Source organism: Balaenoptera musculus, chromosome 4 (genome assembly GCF_009873245.2).
Source record: "Balaenoptera musculus isolate JJ_BM4_2016_0621 chromosome 4, mBalMus1.pri.v3, whole genome shotgun sequence".
In the NCBI taxonomy this organism is placed as follows: Eukaryota; Metazoa; Chordata; class Mammalia; order Artiodactyla; family Balaenopteridae; genus Balaenoptera; species Balaenoptera musculus.
The window spans coordinates 73,391,497-73,412,149 of NC_045788.1; the positions used below are offsets into that span (position 1 = coordinate 73,391,497).

At 48.1% G+C, this 20,653-nt stretch overlaps 1 protein-coding gene across 1 annotated transcript; it reads right to left on the reverse strand.

Moving 5' to 3' along the window:
* Positions 1 to 1,852: 1,852 nt before the first annotated feature.
* MUC20 (mucin 20, cell surface associated) lies at positions 1,853 to 12,106 on the reverse strand. The gene is made up of 4 exons (XM_036851237.1): positions 12,007 to 12,106; positions 6,811 to 8,106; positions 3,496 to 3,587; positions 1,853 to 1,996 (listed from the first exon to the last, which is right to left on the reverse strand). The coding sequence occupies exons 1-4, from the start codon at positions 12,104 to 12,106 to the stop codon at positions 1,928 to 1,930; spliced, it is 1,557 nt and encodes a 518-aa protein (XP_036707132.1). The 3' UTR covers positions 1,853 to 1,927.
* Positions 12,107 to 20,653: the final 8,547 nt, after the last annotated feature.

Genomic DNA, 20,653 nt, shown 5'->3' on the forward strand with positions numbered 1-20,653 from the left:
AACAAATATGCCGAGATGAATGTTTGAATTATTTTTGTCCAATCTACTTTATAAAACTCATTCTGCCCCACTCTGCAAGAGGAAGGGAGTCAACTGAAAACACACACTCCCCTTATTCAAAGCAATATCCAAGTTGTCTTGTTTCCTTCTTTTGCTCAACAAGTATTTACTGAGAGCCTTTTTTGTACCAGGCACTATCCCAGATGCTAGGGATGCTGCAGTGTGCAAACTCTTTCATTCTAGATGAGGGAGACAGATAATAAACAAGACAAATAAAACATGTATTATGTTAGGTTGTGATCAGTGTTATGAAGAAAATCAAAGCAGAGGAGAGTGGTTAGGTAGACCCACTGAGAAGGTGAAGGAGGCGGAGGAGTTAGCCAAGAGGATATCTGGAGGAGAAGAATTCTAAGCAGACTGAGCAGTGCATGCAAAGGTCCTGAAGCAGCAGCATGCATTCAGGGCCTGACACATTTGAGGAACAGCAAGGAAGTCAGTGTGGCTCGTGTGCAGTGAGCAAGTTCAAGAGGCTGGTGGAGGGGTGCAGATCGTGGACAGTTTTGCAGCACTGTAGGAACGTGGCTTTTTCTCTGAATGAAATGGGAGGGGTTGGAGCAAAGGAGTGGTACAGTCTGCCTTACGGTATAAAAAGACAGCTCTGGCTGATGTACTGGGACTAGATAGGGAGTGGGGGGAAAAGGTAGAGACAGGGAGGCTTGATAAGAAGATACTAGTCATCCAGGTGAGAGATGATGGCAGCTTGGACCAGGGTGAGAGCAGTCAGTAGAGATGGTGAGGTGGGCTCATGTGCTGGGCATATTTTGATGACAATAGAGCCAACAGAATTTCCTCATGAATTGGATATAACATGTGAAAAAAAAAAAAAAAGAAACAGAGGAATAAGAAATAGTTCCAAGGATTCGGGCTCGACAAACTGAAGGATGCAACTGACATTAACTGAGATGAGGAAGATGCAGGCAGAGCAGGTTTAGGGGTAAGGTTAGTACTTTGATCTTGGAAATATTGAATGTAAGGTACCTCTTGGTGGAGATCCACTCAGAACCACCCACGTGGAGAGGCTGAACATATACATTAACAATGGTTGTATTACATACAACTAGACAACTCCAGACAACTAGAGGTGGGATTTTAGACATTTCCTTCTTTCTCTTCCCCGCCTTCTCATTTCCTTTCCCCCCATCTCTTGGTTCTTTCGAATTTCTCAAAAATTTAAATGCAAGTTTTACTTCTATAATAGAAAAAAAAATAAGCCAAGTTTAATTTTAAAAACAACATGACTTATGAGCTATGCGGGAGGAATAATTGAATATTGCTTGTGTCGAAAATTTGAAATTCAAGTCCATTCAACACGCATTCTCTGTGATCCTACTACAGGCCAGGCGCTCTGCTAGGTTCCGGGGATACCGAGATAAACAGATGTGGTTCCTGCTCTGAAGGAGCTCACAGTTCAAGAGGCTCCAGGGCCAGCCTCAGTCAGTGCTGTAATCAAGGTCCAAACTGAGAACGTGGGGAGCATGAAGGAGGGAGGTAGCAGCGAGGGTGCACAAAATTCCTGTACCATAAAAACGTGACCCTGGGCCACACTGAGGGTAATTTTAATGTAGGATGGAAGCACACAGCAGGTGACAGATGGGTGATCAGGTCACTCTTTACTGAAACACAACACACACGCCAGGGGAAGTCCAAGGACATCTCTGGAACAGGCGAAGACCCCACCCCCTCCCTACACACGTACACCCAGGCATATGTGAGCCAGGGTCCCACTGCCATGACTGGGTAAGGCCGTGGCTTGCTGATCTACATGGGAACCTTCCAGGTAACATGGCTCCAGTCGTGCTGGGGCCCAGGCCGCAGGCAGCACTGCCTGCTTCCACACATGGCAGTGCCTGGTCACAGCTGATGTTCTTCAGCCCCTCCTGACACGCAGCAGGGAGACTTGGACGGGAGACATAAACATATGCAGTTTACAGTAGAGCTGGTGGGCAAAAGGGAACATATGAGGAGGCTAGCAGCACTTTCTGAGCCTCTTGCAGGCTGGGCATAGGCTAGGTCCTTCATGCCATTTAAACTTCACAGTAACCTTAGAAAGCAGGTAGTACCAGCCTCATTTTACAAGGAAGGAAAGTAATACGGAGTACCTTACCGAAGGTCACACAGTTAGGAACTGGAATTCACACTCAGGTCTACGTGGCACCAATGCTTGTTGTTTGTCTGACCCCTGAGCCTTTTGCCAGTGGCCAGCTCCCAACAAGAACTGACGCCCAACACCGGCATGGCCTGGTTCCTGCACCTCAGCTCCTGATCTGCTCCTATCTCCCTGGCTTCTTTCTCACCCCTGAAATAGTTTCCAGTTTGAGGGGCTCAGATCTGACATATCCTTGGCTTCCTTCTTCAACCAGGATTCACACTTGCTACTGGGATTATCATGTGCAGTGGGAATTTGTCACTTATTTGGCTCTCCCACTTAAAAACCCCATGCCGTGTTCAGGGACCTCCTTATTATGGGAGTCCTGATAGGCCCCCCTTCCACTAAGAGAACTTCCAGGGCCCAAATATTCCCTCTTCCCATCATCCCCTGGCAGCAAGATGGGGGCACAAGAGCTAGGCTGAGCTGACTCATTCTAACCTTTCAATGACTCACACCATCCCCCAAAACCCTAACCCTAGAATTCCACCACTAGAAGCTTTGTCCAGGGATCTGGGTTTTAGGAGAATTTTCCCAACTTCTACAAATATAATCTTGGTCCCCATCTAGAGCGTACATCTATGGGGGGTTTTTTGTTTGTTTTCTGTCTAACATCCTTATTTCCTTTGGGGCCTTTCCTTCCCATTCCATGTGGTTCAGGTCGGGCTGTCAGTCATGGTGGCCCTTCTGGGTCAATGAGATCAGTCCTTCCCTAGTATGATATGCAGATCTTGGGAGAGGTAAATGCCTTGTGAATCTAGGGCTGTCACAGCCACCTTTCCTTACATATGAAGAGACTCTGAGGAATGAAGGGAGCAGAGCTAAGAGGGGGAGAGAAAGAGAAAATCCTGATGATCCTGTTTGAGCTTCTGGATCCAGCCATAACTGAAGCTGGACAGCCACTTCTAGGTTTCTCAGCCAATACCTTGCCTATTGTATAAGCTACGATGAGTTGGGTTGCCGCCACTTGCAACTAAAGTCCTGCCTATCTGCCCATTTATAACATTGACCTTCTCCCAGGGGCCAGAAAGCCTGATCTTCCTAAAGCCTGAGGAAATTGGGATGAGGGAAAGAATCTTTTTTTACATAGCAGAGAAGGGGAATTCAGAACTCAGGAAAAACAGGCAGAAGCAAAGCCAGGCAGGGATTCTTAGATCTCACTCCTAATACTCCATAAGAAACTAGACCCTCCCAAGTGTACAGTATCTTCTGCATCCTGCAGATCTTCCCCAGGGTCTCCGAGAACCTCTCACTCTCCTCTACTCCCCGGCACAGAAAGTGCCACTCACCTGCTGCATCAACCTCTCTGCCACTCTGCGGGCAGTGAGGTCTTCTGGGGAGGCCACGCTCAGCCTCAGGAGGAGGAAGCCTCCATCCTCACCTGCAAGTTGAGAACAGTAGGAAGATGAAAATATGGGTAAGTCATTTCATGAATCAAGATGTGAACTGTGCTACCCAGTCTCTGTCCCCAAGCTGCACATGTGTGTGTGCTCACGCTCATGTGTAAATGAGTCTGTGTTCACATAGGACCTTACCTCTATTCACTGCAAAGAGAAAGGATTCCTTCTCTCCAGTAACTGGACCCATCGTAGTGTCTTCCCAACAAGAGGGAAGGAAATGATGGCTAGAGGCCGCATCCGCATTTGGAGAAGTCAAAAGAGTAGTGTGAGGAAGGAGAAATGAAAGTGGATCTAGAATGTTCTCAAGGCCTGGAGGCCCGGATGGGGCTGTTAGGAAAGGGGCCAGCCCGGGAGAAGGCTGCAGAGAGGCTGGTCCCTGAGGGGATGCACTCAGCCAGTGCTTCCAGCTCCAGGTTGGCAGAGGTCTTTCAATCCAGCCTTCCTGACTTAGCAGCTTGTAGGCAACTTCGGCCTTTTCTTGAGCCCTAATCTGCCTGCCTTTACCTGCCACATTTTAGTCGTTTCTTCCTATTAGAATACTATTAGAATTGATCCAGCAGTTGCACTCCTAGAAGTTTATCCTACAGAAAATAACACACATGTGAAAAATGTGCTATTTACTGCAGCACTGTTTGTCATAACAAAATACTGGAAAAGACCTAAATGTCCAAAAAGAGTCATGTACCACAATATTCATTGCAGCTCTATTTACAATAGCCAGGACATAGAAGCAACCTAAGTGTCCATCGACAGATGAATGGATAAAGAAGATGTGGCACATATATACAATGGAATATTACTCAGCCATAAAAAGAAACGAAATTGAGTTATTTGTAGTGAGGTGGATGGACCTAGATTCTGTCATACAGAGTGAAGTAAGTCAGAAAGAGAAAAACAAATACCGTATGCTAACACATATATATGGACTCTAAAAAAAAAAAAAAAGGTCATGAAGAACCTCGGGGCAAGACGGGAATAAAGACGCAGACCTACTAGAGAATGGACTTGAGGACATGGGGAGGGGGAAGGGTAAGCTGGGACAAAGTGAGAGAGTGGCATGGACATATATACACTACCAAATGTAAAATAGATAGCTAGTGGGAAGCAGCCGCATAGCACAGGGAGATCAGCTCGGTGCTTTGTGACCACCTAGAGGGGTGGGATAGGGAGGGTGGGAGGGAGGGAGATGCAAGAAGGAAGTGATATGGGGATATATGTATATGTATAGCTGATTCACTTTGTTATAAAGCAGAAACTAACACACCATTTTAAAGCAATTATGCTCCAATAAAGATGTTAAAAAAAAAAAAAGACCTAAATGTCCATCCATAAAACACTGGTTAAATAAATTATTGTAAAACAAAATACTGAGAAGCCATAAAAAAGAATAGCCTTGTCTCAGAGATCTGTGTTTAACACATGCTCCATTTGCATGAAAAGGAAGATGAGAGATATTATTCTATAGCTATATGATATAGTATCTATGTCTATACTATATCGATATAATATGTAGATATCTTTCATCTTCCTTCTTATGCTTCCATATGCCTATTTCATGTCCAGAAGAGGATTCACAAGAAAGTGATACCATCAGTTATGTATGTAAGGAAAATTGGGGAGTTGGGGGACAGCAATGGGAGAAAGACATTTTATGGTGTACTCTTTTGTACTTACTGAATTTCAAATCATGTGAATGTATCATCTAATCAACAAATAAAAGAAAACTTTTTAAAATAAAAATATATTAATAAATTGAGCCTTTAAAAATAAAAGCACAACAGGAGACTGAGTTTTGGAATCAAACAGACTTTCACTTGGAATTCCACTGCTACTTTTTTACCATCTTTAAATCTATTTCCTCATCTGTCAGGTGGGGGGTAAGAATACCCACCTCATAAGGTAGTTTTGAAGGTTTAGTTAGAGGAGATAGCATACAAAGGTCATACAGTAGTATACTGCCTGGCATCAGAGAGAAACTTCAGCTGGTGCCAATGCTCACTAGCTGTGAAATATTTTTATATCATCTCTGCCTGGAATACAAAAAATATTCAGTAAGGTGGTTGTGATTAATATTTTTATTTCACCCCCCCAAAAAAGGCAGTGCAAGCTGAGGATACTGCAGGGATGAGGCACGAGAAAAGAGTGATGGGAAGTGGAGGTGAAGGCTATAGGCTGACTGGGAGCCGGGCTGACCCAGCAGCCACTGACAAGGCACCTCTTCCCCGAGAAATATCTGTTGTCTTAGAGATGTAGCTTTATTTCTTTTTTAAAAAAGTATCTTTATTGGAGTATAATTGCTTTACATTTTTCTGTCAGTTTCTGCTGTATAACAAGTGAATCAGCTATACATATACATATATCCTCATATCCCCTCACTCTTGCGTCTCCCTCCCATCCTCCCTATCCCACCCCTCTAGGTGGTCACAAAGCACCAAGTTGATCTCCTTGTGCTATGCAGCTGCTTCCCACTAGCTATCTATTTTACATTTGGTAGCGTATATATATATGTCCATGCCACTCTCTCACTTTGTCTCAGCTTACCCTTCCCCCTCCCCGTGTCCTCAAGTCCATTCTCTAGGGCTGCGTCTTTATTCCTGTCCTGCCCAGAGATGTAGCTTTAGACTCCCAAACCTTTGCCCAATTTATTTATTTATTTTAAGTCACCATTTACGGCACCAATCCCAGCAAGTGCATCCAGTGAGCTCCATTTTCATGGGGTCCCAGCTGCTCAGAGGGCAGCAACTTGGGCCAGATGCCCACATGGTATGGCCCTGGCTGAACCAGAGGCATTCAGATAATGAGGGCTGTGTCTTTTAAGTAAAATTTGGGTCCTTGCCTGGTGCACAGTAGTTACTCAAGAGTCAACTCCCTAGAATGGCAGAAATGGAAAGGACTTCATTGCAACCTCCTCCAGCAACTGGTGGAGAAACTGAGGCCCAGAGAGGGAGAGGGACCTGTCCTAGGTCACTCAGGTTGTTAAGGGCAGAGACGAGATCCCAAACCATTTCTCCACACTTTTTCCATACACCACCTTAATTCTGCTCGTTACTGATTTTGGCAAGAACCACTATAAGATCATGAAGAGGTGACATCAGAGACAGGGCTCAGAATAGGCCCCCAGATCCTTCCTTTCTCCCTACTCCTTAAACATGCAGATTCCAAACCCCAAATCCCCAAAAATCACACATGGGGTAAGCCGCTCACCTGCAGTAACATCTGTCAGACTTGTCTGAGCACTGGTGGGCGTGGCTGTTGAGGGTTTCCCTCCAGCTGTGCTGGCTATCTTCAAGGCCTTTGCTGCGGCTGTGGTCTTAGCTAAGGTGATGTTTGTCTCTTGGCTGCTGTTGGCCGTAGCCAGATGGACAGAGGGAAGTGGGCTCCTGCTGTTGGGAACGGGCGCACTGAATGTGATGTCTGTGGTAGAAGTCTCTGAGGGGGTGGAGCTCATGATGGTAGTTACTTCAGAGAGGCTGTAGACCGTAGCTGAGAACCTAGCAGGGGAAGTCACCTTGCCTGCTGTTGATGCAGTCCCTGTGGAGATTGTAACTGCTCCTGAGACCTCGGTGTGGCTTGTTGTCTCAACAGAGAGGGATGAGTTTTCTTCCAAGAGGTTCATGCTAACTGTCACCAAGGTTCCACTGGGGGCCGTGGCCTTGGCTGCGGTTGTTTCCATTTCTGTGGTGCTACTGATGGTGAGTGTGATGTCAGGTGTGGCTGATTCTGTGGCGCTGGCTGTTGACAAGGTCTCAGCAGAGGTTGTGGTCCTGGCGAGGTGTGATTTTACTTCAGTGGAGTCAGGCAAAGCTGATGTCTCAGGGGTAGACAGGGCCTTTCCTCCCGTGGGGCTGTGATCTATGTCTGAGGTCCCAGGGATGCTGGCAGTTGCTTCTATTTCTATAACACTGCAGTTGATCACCTCAATGTTGCTGATGCTGTAGGTAACCAAGGCTTTAACCAGAGCAGCAATGTCAGGTGACAGGGCTTGTGAGGTGGTGATGGCTGGAACTGAGCTGTCAGAGGAAGCGCTGCTCTCCGAGGACAAGGCCTCGGCTTCTGTAGAGGTGTGAGCTAATTTCAAGAAGTCTACCATTATTCTCTTTGCCTCTTCAGAGCTGCCAAATTTGCAAAGGGTGTCAAAGGCGGCTTTCAAGAGCTCAGTGCCTGTGACGGTCTCAACTGTGGTCATTCCACGTCCCGTGGGGCTGCCACTTGTGGCTGATGTCTCCATAAGAGTGGTGATCACAGCCGAGGACTTGGAAGGCATTATTTTTATGAGGGCCATGGTCTTGTTTTCCCTGTTCTCTGCTACTGAAATGGTGCTGCCTGGGAGGAAGGTCCTATCAGAGGTCTGGGTGCTTAGGGTTTGAGTTTCCAAAGAGATATGGTTTGACATAGAGGTCTCAGTGAGGTCAGTGGTCTGGAAGACTCCCTCTGAGCTCGTCCTGACGCCTGGAGTCACAGCAGGAACTTCTGTGTGGCCTGATCCACTGGTGCTGGGGCCTGTGTTGGGTAAGACCAACTTTGTGAGCTATGAGTCCCAGGGCACTGACTTCACACAAGCTCTTGTGCTTATGCCCTGGGCACTGCTGGGAGGAAGGTGGGGAGGGAGACTGCTTTTACCCTATTTTTCATCTATATATTCAAGGAAGAGGAGGCACCATTGGGAAGACCAAGCCCGTGTGGCAGCCATGGAACTGGGATTGCCCTGACTGATGTCCTCTGATGGCCCACATGAGGCAAGCAATCCCCAGAATCTAGTTGATTATTGGTCTGAAACCATCCAAGTGAATGTGTAGGGCCAGGATCCAGCTTCAAGGGGGAGCAAAAAAGGCAGAAGACCCAAGTGAGCCAAGAACTGCGGAGCAGGGACCGTGACTCTTAGAACTTTCTGGAAGAATCTTGCCACTTTCTTTTTTTTTTTTTTAATGTTTGTTTATTTATTTATTTATTTTCTTATTAGTCATCCATTTTATACACATCAGTGTATACATGTCAATCCCAATCTCCCAATTCATCACACCACAACCCCCTTGTCACTTTCCTATCAATTCTTTTCTCATCCAGTGACTGTTTCCCCATGGAAGTAAAACACTTCAACCACAAGAAACATCTGTGGTTTTGTGTTGAAAGGTAGCTGCGGGGACTGGAGGAGAGGAATTTCCTGGACAGTGTGGGTGATGCCTGCTGCAAAAGAGGGAAGCAGGCAGAGTCCCCGGGGCTCTAGCAAAGGAAAAGGGCAAGCTTCCCACCTGCTCAAGCCTCTCCTGAACGCGGGCCATAGACGGCAAGGATGGAACCCTGGAACTCCAGAAATGATGAACCCAGCGTCTTCCACAGGAAACAGGGAGCCAGGTGAAGCAAAACTGTACTTTTTAGAAAGATGCTGCTAGCGTGTCTCCCCAGGGCAGGATGTCTCTGCTCACTGGACCAACACTCTGAGGTCGTGTGAGTGGAGGGCCAGCAGGCACGCATTGCCCGGGGGAGGCTACAGCAAATATTTAGGAGCTGACAAGGGTGCCTCTCCTGTCTACAGAGGGGGAGGGGCTCTCTCTGTATGTGGGCCATGGTGCCTCTTGAGGAGGGTTGCCAGATTTAGCAAATAAAAATACAGGATGTCCAGTTAAATTTGAATTTGAATTTCAGATAAACAAGGAATTATTTTAATGACAAATTTTTTTAGTATGTGTATTTCTCATGTAATATTTAAGACATACTTATACTGATAAAGTCATTACCTGAAATTCAAATTTAGGTGGACACCCTGTGTTTTATCTAGTAACCTTACTCTTGGAAGGAAAAGATGAAAATATAAGCACCCTTTTTCGGGGTTCTTATGGTTTAAGATGGTCTTTCCTGAGACCTACTGGCCCCAAAGTACCCAAGGACCCAAAGGAGGGCCAGGACCATTTGGTGACCTCTACCCAGGGTGTCAGGACAGGTCCTCGGCTTGTCCTTTTGTGTCTCCCATTGGATAATGAAGCATCACTGGGCCAGGAGGCAAGAGACTGGGTTCTAGTCCCAGGCGTGTTGCCTACCAGCTCTGGAGTCTGATGATTTACTGGTGCAAATCCTGACTCTGTCTCCTACCAGCGAGGGTCTCATGGGGGTGAGGACCAGAGGGGAAGGGGAATGGGGAAGCCCTTACATTCCAAAGCCTGCAGGGGGTTATTAAGCATCCCTCCCTGACCATGTCCTTTCAAGGAGTCACCTGAGAGCACACAACCTACTTTCATATAGCAAGAGCTTCAGGCTGTACCCGCATGAGGATTAGGTGGTCATGGCATTCACTCTCATTACCCGTTCAGTGCGGTCTACCTACGCACACAAACCACGCTTTTAAGGAAATATACTTGCTTCTCTCCACTTCAAAGCCCGAGATACTTCTCTGAGCCTCTCAGTCCCCACAGGTGGAGGCAGAGCCCTTCTGCGGCCACCCACACAGCCTGGAGCTCAAACTGTGGGGTCTGACCACTGACCTCCCCTCACACATTTTCTTCCTTTCTTGGGAGCCTTGTGGGGTCATCCTGCGGTGAAACCTCCTCATGCTTCCCAAACCCATAGCCTCTTCATCTCTGGGGCCCTCACAACCCCCCACCCAACTCTCTTACCCACTGGGGGTCTTCTCAAACAGAGCAAAGGCCACCCTGGCCCTTTACAGCTCTAGAATGCTGCAGCTCTCCTGACCCATTCCTCAAATCAAACTGGTGGAGAGGAAAGCATGTGGACTTTGGGCTCTGAGTTCGAGTCCCCTCTCTGCTGCTTGCTCTGCTGCTTAGCAACCTTGTGACCCGGTCAGTTCTCCCAGCTCCAAGCCTACATTTTCCCATCTGTGGAATGGAGCTGGGGTACCTATTTCATAGGATTGTGAATATTACATTAAATTAAATGTCAAATGTGCAGCACAGGACTTCCCTGGTGGTGCAGGGGTTAAGAATCCACCTGCCAATGCAGGGGACATGGTTTCGAGCCCTGTTCTGGGAAGATCCTACATGCTGTGAAGCAACTAAGCCCACAAGCCACAACTACTGAGCCCACGCGCTACAACTACTGAAGCCTGCACGCCTAGAGCCCATGCTCCGCAACAAGAGAAGCCACCACAATGAGAAGCCCGCGCACAGCAACGAAGACCCAACGCAGCAAAAAAAAAAAAAAAAAAAGTTAGAAAAAAAAAAGTGCAGCACAAGCCTGGTAGATCATGAGTGCATGCAGGAGGCAGTGTGGTCCAGGGGTTAGGTATGTGTGGAATAAAAGCCTGGATCTGCAGACAAGTTACTTAATCCCGGTAAGAAGCCTCAGTCTCCTCACGGTGGGGGGGTGGGAGGGGGGCTGGACGAGAGTAAGAATGAGAATTGTATCTCTCTCACAGGGTTAATTGTGAGGATTAAAAGGCTAGTGATGGCTGAGTAGAGTTGCCTGTGCTATATAGTGGGTTCTCATTAGTTATCTATTTTATACATAGTATCAGTAGTGTATATATGTCAAAATGTCATCAAACTGTATATATTGTGTTATAACTTTTTTCATTCAATAAAACGTTATGGGTATATCCATGTCAAAAAAAAAAAAAAGTGATGATCACAAAGAAAAAAAAAAAGGTAGTGATGGGAGTATATGGGAAATCCCTGTACCTTCCTCTCAATTTTGCTGTGAAGCTAAAACTGCTCTGAAAAATAAAGTCTTAAAAGATAACACATGGTAATGATGTGTCAGTGTAGCTTCGTCCATTGTAATACATGCACCTCTCTGGTGAGGGATGTTAATAGCAGAGGAGGCTGTGGGGAGGTGGGCAGAAGATACATAGGAATCTCTGTACTTTCTGCTCAATTTTGCTGTGAACCTAAAACTGCTCTAAAAAATAAAGTCTATTTTTACAAGAGATAATGCACGTGACAAGCCTCGCACAGTTCCTATTACAGATCAATGTTCATTCTCTTCTTTCATAAAAGCCCTGCCTCTCTCAGAATCCACCCTCCACAAGCAGCCTGTGACAGTCAGACTTTTCACACAAAAATGGGTTTTTGAAGGAAATCCATGCTAGAAAATAAACTTGGAGGAGAAAGAATCTTGTCAAGACACATTCTTAGGCTTTAATCAGATTTATCACCAGCCTGCACCTCCCTGACCCCCCGCACTCTCCCCGCCCCACGTACTCACACCCTCACAGGCATAAAGACAAACCCACAGCAACCTCACATTTGTATGTACTGCAGCGTCCCACGTGCTTAAGCTGACCCATTGCCGTTGCATACTCTTTATCAGCCATAGTAATACTTCATGTATAGCTTTATGGTTGATGATAACTAACCCGAGAGAGCTACCCTCACCCACAGAGGGCTGCAGTACAGAAGCTCCCACCCAGAGTCAGGAGAGAAGCCCACAGGCACCCTCTTGCCTCCTTACCTGCAGAGCTCCTGGGAGCACCAGCCACCCAGCAGAAGAAGAAAAGGGGCAGAGCCAGGCCCCAGAGAAAGCCCATCCTAGCTGGGGCTCCGGCCACCATTGCCCAGCAGATCTGCCCACTGCCTCTTGCTACCACCTTTTCCTGCTTACTCAACCCGCGGAGGAGGGGCGGGCCACCTGCCTAGGTGTGGCTGGGTAGTTTCCAGGATGCAACCAGGTGATCACAAGTGCACAGGCTGAGAGCTGGCAGGTTGTGTGTCAGGGCTGACAAGGAGCTAACCCTCCTGCTCCCCTTGCCCACTGACCCCTCCCTCTCTGAATTTTGGTTTGAAGCTATGGAATCATTTCCACAGTGGTATTCACCCCCTGGGTCCCGTAGGCAGGGAGGCCATGGAAAATGGTGTTTCACACACATTTCCCCCTTCCCACAACCCTTCCCCCCTCCCTCTCCCCTTGTGCATGGGGCTTTGACTTCTAGTTAGAGAAACACGGGTTTTATTCCTAATTCTAGACTTACTAGCTCTATAATCTAGGGCAAATTGAAGAACTTTCTGAACCTCAACCTCCTGATCTGTAAAATGGGCATAATCCTTACCTCACTGGGCTGTTTCGTGAGGCTCACATGAGATAAAAAGGCTCTAACAGTGCCTGCTACATACTTGGTGCTTGCTGAAAACATATACATTTTAGGTGCTCAATAAATGAGTGAAGGCCCTGATGTTCACTCAGATCCTCAAGCAACAGAGAGAAGGAACAGCCCCCTGAGGTCTGTAGGAGACAGCTCTCCAGTGTGGGGCAGGACTCTGATCCCTAACATCCTTCCATCTTTACATCCTGTGATCCTGCATCCCAGCCAGAGGAAGGATCATGTCTTGGGCCAGACTGGAGGTGTGGGGTAGGGAGAACACAGCTGGGAGAAGGGAAAGTGTAAGTGTGCTGGTCTGAGTCCCCAGGCCTGGGAGGAGGGACACTGAGGGTGATGACTTAGGGAACCTTGGGGATTTGGCCACAAGACGGGGAATGAGGTTGCAGAATGTATTTCGAAATGCCCTAGTGAGGAATCTTATCCCCTCAAAGGGCCAAGGACATAAGCTATTATGGCCACAGACAGTGGCCAGACAAGGTACCTTGGGGATTTCAGGGCAAGAGTTTTGTGATGAAAGCAGCTCTAGAGTAGAGGAAAGCTTGCTGGACAGGTGTCAAGAAATCACAAAATCTCACAGCTAGAAGGAACTTTAAAGTGGAATCAGAAGGTCTAGATTTGGGACTTCCCTAGTGGTGCAGTGGTTAAAAATCCACCTGCCAATGCAGGGAACACAGGTTCGAGCCCTGGTACGGGAAGATCCCACATGCCGCGTAGCAACTAAGCCCGTGCGCCACAACTACTGAGCCTGCGCTCCAGAGCCCGCGAGCCACGACTACTGAGCCCGCATGCCACAACTACTGAAGCCCGCGCGCCTAGAGCCTGTGCTCCGCAACAAGAGAAGCCACCGCAGTGAGAAGCCCGTGCATCGCAACAAAGAGTAACCCCAGCTCACCACAACTAGAGAAAGCCCGCGTACAGCAACGAAGACCCAACGAAGCCAAAAATAAATAAATTAAAAAAAAAAAAAGGTCTAGGTTCTGTTTCCAGCTCCTTCCTTAGTAGTGGCCCAAGAGCTCTGTGTGATCTTGGACAAGTTATTTGCCTTCTCTGGGCCTCTGTCAATAAGACCTCTGAGGTCCTCTTGGCCATGAAGTCTGAGGTTCTGTGTTTGGTGTGAGCCACTGTCTTCTAGAACTTCACCCTCTGTTGGGATAAAGGGCTCTGTGGCCTGGAAGGAGAAGGGAGTCATCCTAGGGCATGGGGGTGGGATGAGGGGAGGAAGACCCTGTGAGAGGAGACTGAGGGGTCCATCTGGGACACAGCCCAACACTTGGGGTCAGGGATCTTGGACCCCAGTTCCAACCACACTGTTAATCCGTGTAGTACTCCTGCCAGGCTGAGCCCTTCCACCCTCCCATTCAACCTCAGTCCTTCACTTTATAAAATGTGAGAATGGTTTTCCCCTTGGGGGGTGGGTAGGTGGGGAGAGGAGGCCCCAGGGCCATAGCAGTGACTTGAATTCTGTTTGACCCCATCTAGTAATGAGTGATCTGGTGTGACTCTTCACCCTTGAGAAGACAGAGGAGAAATCCAGGAAGAATGTTAACTCCTTTCAGCCACCTCCCTCCCCTCCTGGCCCACCTGTCTGCCCCACCCTAGCGGGGAAAGGGACTTCCTCATTCCAGCGGCCAGTGGCTTAATCTACAGACCGAGGTACTCCAGGTGCCCTTGCACTCCCACCACAGACTTCCCTTCTCCATTTCCTTTCTCTTTTCATCCTCTAAGTGATCAACAGCTCAGCTCTAGCCCAGTTGTCTACGATGAGATCTAACCAAGAACCTACTAGAAGGGAAGCCTGGCTGAGTGCTTTCCTGGGTTTTGCTGAATTTTGTCTGGCCCATCTTCCCCCGTATCTGGGGGAATTTCCAAGCCTGGACACATGACTGTTGGCCCTGGGGGCATAATAGTCTTATCCAGAAAGTTCCTGGACATTTTGTTCAGCCCAACTCAGCTCTCACCCTGAATGAGCATAGGAGGCTAGTTTTATTAATTTAGCAGACATATATGGAGCATCTACTAGATGCCAGACACTGTTCTAGGCACCTGGGATACATCACTGAGTAAAACAGATCCCTGCCCTCATGGAACTAACTTCCCAGTGAAAGGAGATGGCAAACATTATAAATAAGTGAACGATATAGGGATGAATATTATGGAAAAAAGAAAAACAAGAGACAGGTAAGAAGAACCTGGTGTGTGCGGCGTGGAGAGGTGAGGGACAGGTTAAAGTATTAAATAGCACCATGGGATCTGAGCAATGACTCCAAGCTGGTGAGAAAGTTAGCCAAGTGGATACGTGGGGAAGAACACTCCAGGCAGCGGAACTGCTAGAGAAAGATCCAGAGACCTAAGGCAGGACCTAGTTCAAGAAGCACAAAAGAGGGTGTGTGGCTGGAGCCACGTGAGAGGGCAGAGTTGGGGGGTAGGGGAGGAGGGTGATAAGGCATAGGTGACAAAGGGCCTTGCCAGCCTTGGGCCCTGGGTTCTCGGAGTGAGGTGGGAGCAGCCCCTGGGGAGTTTTGAGCGGAGGAGTGATGGGTTCTAACTTGGGTTTTAGAAGGACCACTCTGGCAGCTGTGGGCTGGAATAGAAACTGGAATAGAGTTGAGAGGCTTTTGCCCTAGTCCAGGTAAGAGAGGAGGGTGGCTCTGACCACAGTGGTACCAGAGGAGGCTGGAGTTGGTCAGATTCTGGATATATTTTGAAAGTAGAGCCGACATGACTTCCTACCAGATTGGTGTGGGCTGTCAAAGGAAGAGAGAAGTCAAGAAAACTACAGACTTCTCAGCCTGAACAAATAGAAAGATGGAGTTGTCACCAGCACCATTTGGGTCTGTGTTTGTTGGGAGGAAAAACTTCTTCCTCTTCCAACCTGGGTCCAGTGCCTGGAGGCCTGCAGCTTAACTAAGAAAAGACAGATGAACAGGAGAAAAGACAAAGTTTATTTACACGTGCACCAGGGAGTTGCTTAGTAATGAGTAACTCACTGAATAACCAGAGACAAAGGTTTCTACACCACACTTAACAAAGGCATGGAGGTTAGGACCTCTGTGGGAAAATATGGAAGATTCTATTGGCAGTCTGTCTCCATGGCAGCTAAAATTGGCTGGAAAATCCCTTGGAGGGAGATTAATGGCAGCTGTATTTTTAGAAGGCTCTGTTTTAGTCAGATAAGGGAAGTTCAGATAACATTTCTTTCTGTATATTCTGTAGGTCAAATGTTTCCTCTTTAAAATAATCTTTATACCAACTCTGGGGGTCTGAGTGGGTCCCCACAGGTTCAAAATGTGTAGATAAGGAGAGATGCTGGGAATCATTTAAGTTTGCAAAGCCCTGAGACGGACCCTTCCATACCCTAGCCCCTATTTCCTTGGGTTGTAGCATAGAAACCTCCAGGGAGCCCTCTCTTCTTTCATTTCTTTTCTTAGGGTACAATTGACATATAGTTAACTACGCCAACCTCAAGTAGTATACAGCTTGATGAATTTTTACATGTGCTTACACGCAGGATGTATTCACCACTCAGATCAAGATATAGGACACTTTCAGCATCTCAACAGGTTCCCTTGTGTTCACTTCCAGTCAGTATCCCTCCAAGGACCACCATTCTCACCTCTTTCACCATAGACTGGTTCTGCCTATTTTTGAACTTCATATAAATGGGATTATGCATATATAATTTCTTATATCTGGCTTTTTTCTCTTAACATTATGCCTGTGATACTCACCCATTTTGTTGTATATAATGGTACTTCATTCTTTTTTTTATTGTTAGGTAGTATTCCATTGTATAAATATACCACGATTTATTTATCTACTTTCCTAATGATGGACATTTGGATTATTTCTAGTCTTTCACTATTCTGAATAACACTGCTATCAACATTCTTGTATATGTCTTGGGTATATATATATATATATCCAGGAGTGGAATTGCTGGGTCATGTGTTTATCTTCAGTATACAGCATCAAACAGTTTTCCAAATTGATTGTGCCCGCTTATACTATACCAGCAATGTATGAGAGTTCCAGTTGCTCCACATTCTCATCAACACCTGGTACCACAGGTCCTTTTAATTTTAGACATTCTTGTGGATTAAAAGAATCACCTGTTAAAATTGTGATTTTTGGGACTTCCCTGGTGGCAGAGTGGTTAAGAATCCGCCTGCCAATGCAGGGGACACGGGTTCCAGCCCTGGTCCGGGAAGATCCCACATGCCGCGGAACCACTAAGCCCGTGCACCACAACTGCTGAGCCTATGCTCTAGAGCCCGCGAGCCACAACTACTGAGCTCACGTGCCACAACTACTGAAGCCTGCGTGCCTAGAGCCCCTGCTCCACAAGACAAGCCACCACAATGAGAAGCTCATGCACCGCAACGAAGAGTAGCCCCCACTCGCTGCAACTAGAGAAAAGCCCGCACGCAGCAACAAAGACCCAACGCAGCCAAAAATTAATTAATTAATTTAAAAAAAAAAAAAACTGTGATTTTAACTTACATTACAGGAAGCCCTCTGCTTTCTCAGGGCTTTGCCCAGGTGGTATGCCGCTGCCAGGGAAATGACTTTCACAGGGAAGATGTTGGAAGGACACAGGGAGGGAGGATGGAGAGCCAGGTAGAAATAAAATTTGCATGCACATGTGCACACACCTGTACACTTGACTAGCGAGGAATCTGTGCCAGTACTGGAACATCTATGGGGACCCTGGTTGGGATGGGGGATAATGTAGGAGAGACAAGTGAAGGAGGAGATGGAGTTTCTGGGCATTTGGAAGGAGAATGAGCACTGATCCAAGAAGAGGAAAGAGCCCACAAACCAGCATCTTTGGGCTCTCTATGAGGCCCACAGGATGATCCCAGCTGGAGAGGCCACATCCCACAGAGCCTCACCTGAAAAACTCTTCCTAGCAAGGAAGGGAGATCTCAGGCTCTGGAGGTAGGAGTGGGGCTTTCCCAAACAGGGCCCGGGCTGTCTCTCCCCAAGGCTAGCAGGAGATAAGGCCAGAAATGTGCCTTGGGGCTGTGTGGTGAAGGATTTTGCATGCCATGCATGGGAAGTTAGCCTTATCCTAGAGACAATGGGAAGCCAGTGGTGGTTTCTGAATGGGGAACTGGCAGCACCAGAGCTCTGCTTTGGGCAGTACAATGTGGTACAATGTGGGCTGAGACCAGTTAGGGCAAGAGGACCAGGACCGTGAGGCTGTGACCTAGGACTTCGGCAGTGGGACGTAAAGGGGGCAGATGTGAACTGGGTTGTGAAGCAGAACTAGAAAGACTTGGCACCTTACAGAAAAAGACCAGGGGCAGAGAGAAGTAAAAGATGACCCTGAGGTTTAGAGTCCAGGAGGCTGGAGGACAGGGAACCATGCACAGGACAGGAGGAAGAGCAGATTTGGGAGGAAAGGATGGGCTTGGCAGATCCTAAAGCCCCTGGCATCATTTTTCTAGTGCTCTGAAATCCTGCACACGAGGAGACCCCAGGGAGGCCGCTCCCGGCACACCAGAGGAAGGTACCCTGCCCCTCCTGTCACGGTGGGAAGAGAAGGAGGTGGGCAAGAGGCCACAGGGCTCAGGCCAGGCTATTTCAGGACTTACAGGCAGTACTATGGAGCCCAGGAAGGAACACTGAGGAGAGAGGCAAGAATTACGTAGCCACAGGGCCGCTAGGTTCTTACTTTCTACTTTCAAGAAATGTTTGCTATATTCAGTGTAACCATCACAAAACAATAAATACTGTGAGCCAAATTTCTGTTTTATAGTTTGTATGGCTGATTCTATGCACATTTAACAGTGTTTATGACAACAGCAGGTTTCCGTTTTTCCTCTGGTTGAACCAATGGGGAAGCACACAGGGTGGCAGCTGGGAGACAAGCACCCCTGGGCCCAGTGATCATGGCCCCAGGAGGGGAGGCTGAGCTTTGTTCCAGGGTCCTGCTGGCACCGAGTGGGGGAGGAGCTTCAGGGAGGCGTCAGGCTGTCTTCTTGAGTCCCTTCATGGAAATGGAGAGGGGCTGGTTTGGAGAAGCTGCCAGACCTAAGTGAGCAGTAAGCGAAGGCCTGTTCCCTCTCCAGCTTATTTACATTTCCCCAAATAACCGCTCTCTCTTGTTCATCCACCAAGAACCAGGCCCTTCCACAACGGCCCTACAAGGCAAGCTCTAGGACACAGATGAGGAAAGGGAGGCTCGGAAAGGCTCAGAAGACTGAAGGCTTGAGGTCAGCCAGGATTTGAACCCAGATCTATCTGGCTCCCAAGTCCAAGCTCTTTCCATCGTGCTGTTCTGCCTTTCTTTCTGCCCAATGCTGTAATATGCTAGGGTGGGGGCTGAGGGCTCTCCTCCAGTGCTGTGCAGAGAGCTGGACATGTCAGGGCCGAAGCCGGGACACAAAAGGAAAATAAAGAACAGAGGATGATTTAGGGCAGAGAGCAGCAAACCACAGTCTGTGGACCAAATCTGTCTTGCTGCTGGTTTTTGGTATAGATCACAAGTTAATAATGTTTTTTACACTTTTAAATGGTTGAAAAAAGTCAAAAGAAGACTATTACTTCATGACACATGAGAATTATATGAAATGCAGTGTCAGGGTTCATGGGCAGGAACCCTGGCTTCTACCCTAAAACCGCGGCTGCAGTGGTGCTGCGCCCAGCTTAGGCTCTTTGCCCCCTTTCGTAATTGCTCCTTGACTTTGGGGCTTGGAGGCCAGGGAGGCAGGAGCAGGTTGCCATCCCTTCTAGGAGCATCTCCAGGGCACTCACCATGCTCTGCATCCAGTCTAGATTGCTTCTGGCAGGGCTTGGGCAGGTTCTCCTTCCTCAGCACCACCTGCAGCACCATGCTGGTAGTTTGAGGAGCGGAAAAACACAGGTGAAAGCTCCTGTCCTCATCCCTGCCTCCCACCCCCTGCTGCTGCCCAATACCCCCAGCACCTCTCTGCAGACCCCTGTCTGCCCTCAGAAGTCTACATGAGACAGGTCAAGAGGCATCTGTACTGCAAGAGAAGCGGGGACAGTTGGGTGCAACACAGTCACCCTATTCCCCAGTCACCAACAGCTGAACCTCTCCTTGTGGGACCTGCAAAAGTGGCTCAGAGGGGAGCCGCAGGTGGCAAGGAGCAGTGGGGAAAGAAAGCGGGAGGAATGTGTAGGCACTTTTGATATGAAATGGACAGAATGCCAGGATCTCGGGAATGTCCGGGACCTTAGAAGCCATCCAGTCCACACCCTGGCCTTGGCCTGAAGTACGTGCAAAGGGCTTGCCTCTGTCAATCACAGCATCCAGCTCTGCTGGGGGTGGAAAGGAGCCTGCACGTGAGTTACCAGTGTTGCCGAGGGCATGGTGATCCGGGCAGCAGTCTGGTACCACATGGCAGAATTCATCACAGTAGCAGCTTCCTCTCCTGCAGTGGTGATCCATTCCAAGGCAGCAGAGGGGCTGGGGTTGGGAGCAGCTGCCTGGAGAAAAAGGGACATTAAAAAGAGACAGATTTGGGACTTCCCTGGTGGTGCAGTGGTTGGGAGTCCGCCTGCCAATGTGGGGGACACGGGTTCAAGCCCTGATCCGGGAGGATCCTGCGTGCCGTGGAGCGGCTAGGCCCGTGAGCCACTGCTGAGCCTGCGCTCTAGAGCCCGCGAGCCACGGCTGCTGAGCCCGCGTGCCGCGACTGCTGGGGCCCGCGCCTGGAGCCTGTGCTCCACAGCGGAAGAGGCCACCGCAGTGAGAAGCCCGTGCACCACCACGAGGAGTGGCCCCGGCTCGCAGCGGCTGGAGAGAGCCCACATGCAGCAATGAAGACCCAACGCAGCCAAAAATAAATAAATAAATAAAATTAAAAAAAAAAAAAAGAGACAGATTTAACAAATGGTGCTGGGACAACTAGATATCCATATGCAAAAGAATGAATTTGGACCTCTACCTCACACCATATATAAAAATTAACTGAAAATGGATCACAAATCTAAATGTAAGAGTTAAAACTGTAAAACTCTAGATATTGTCAT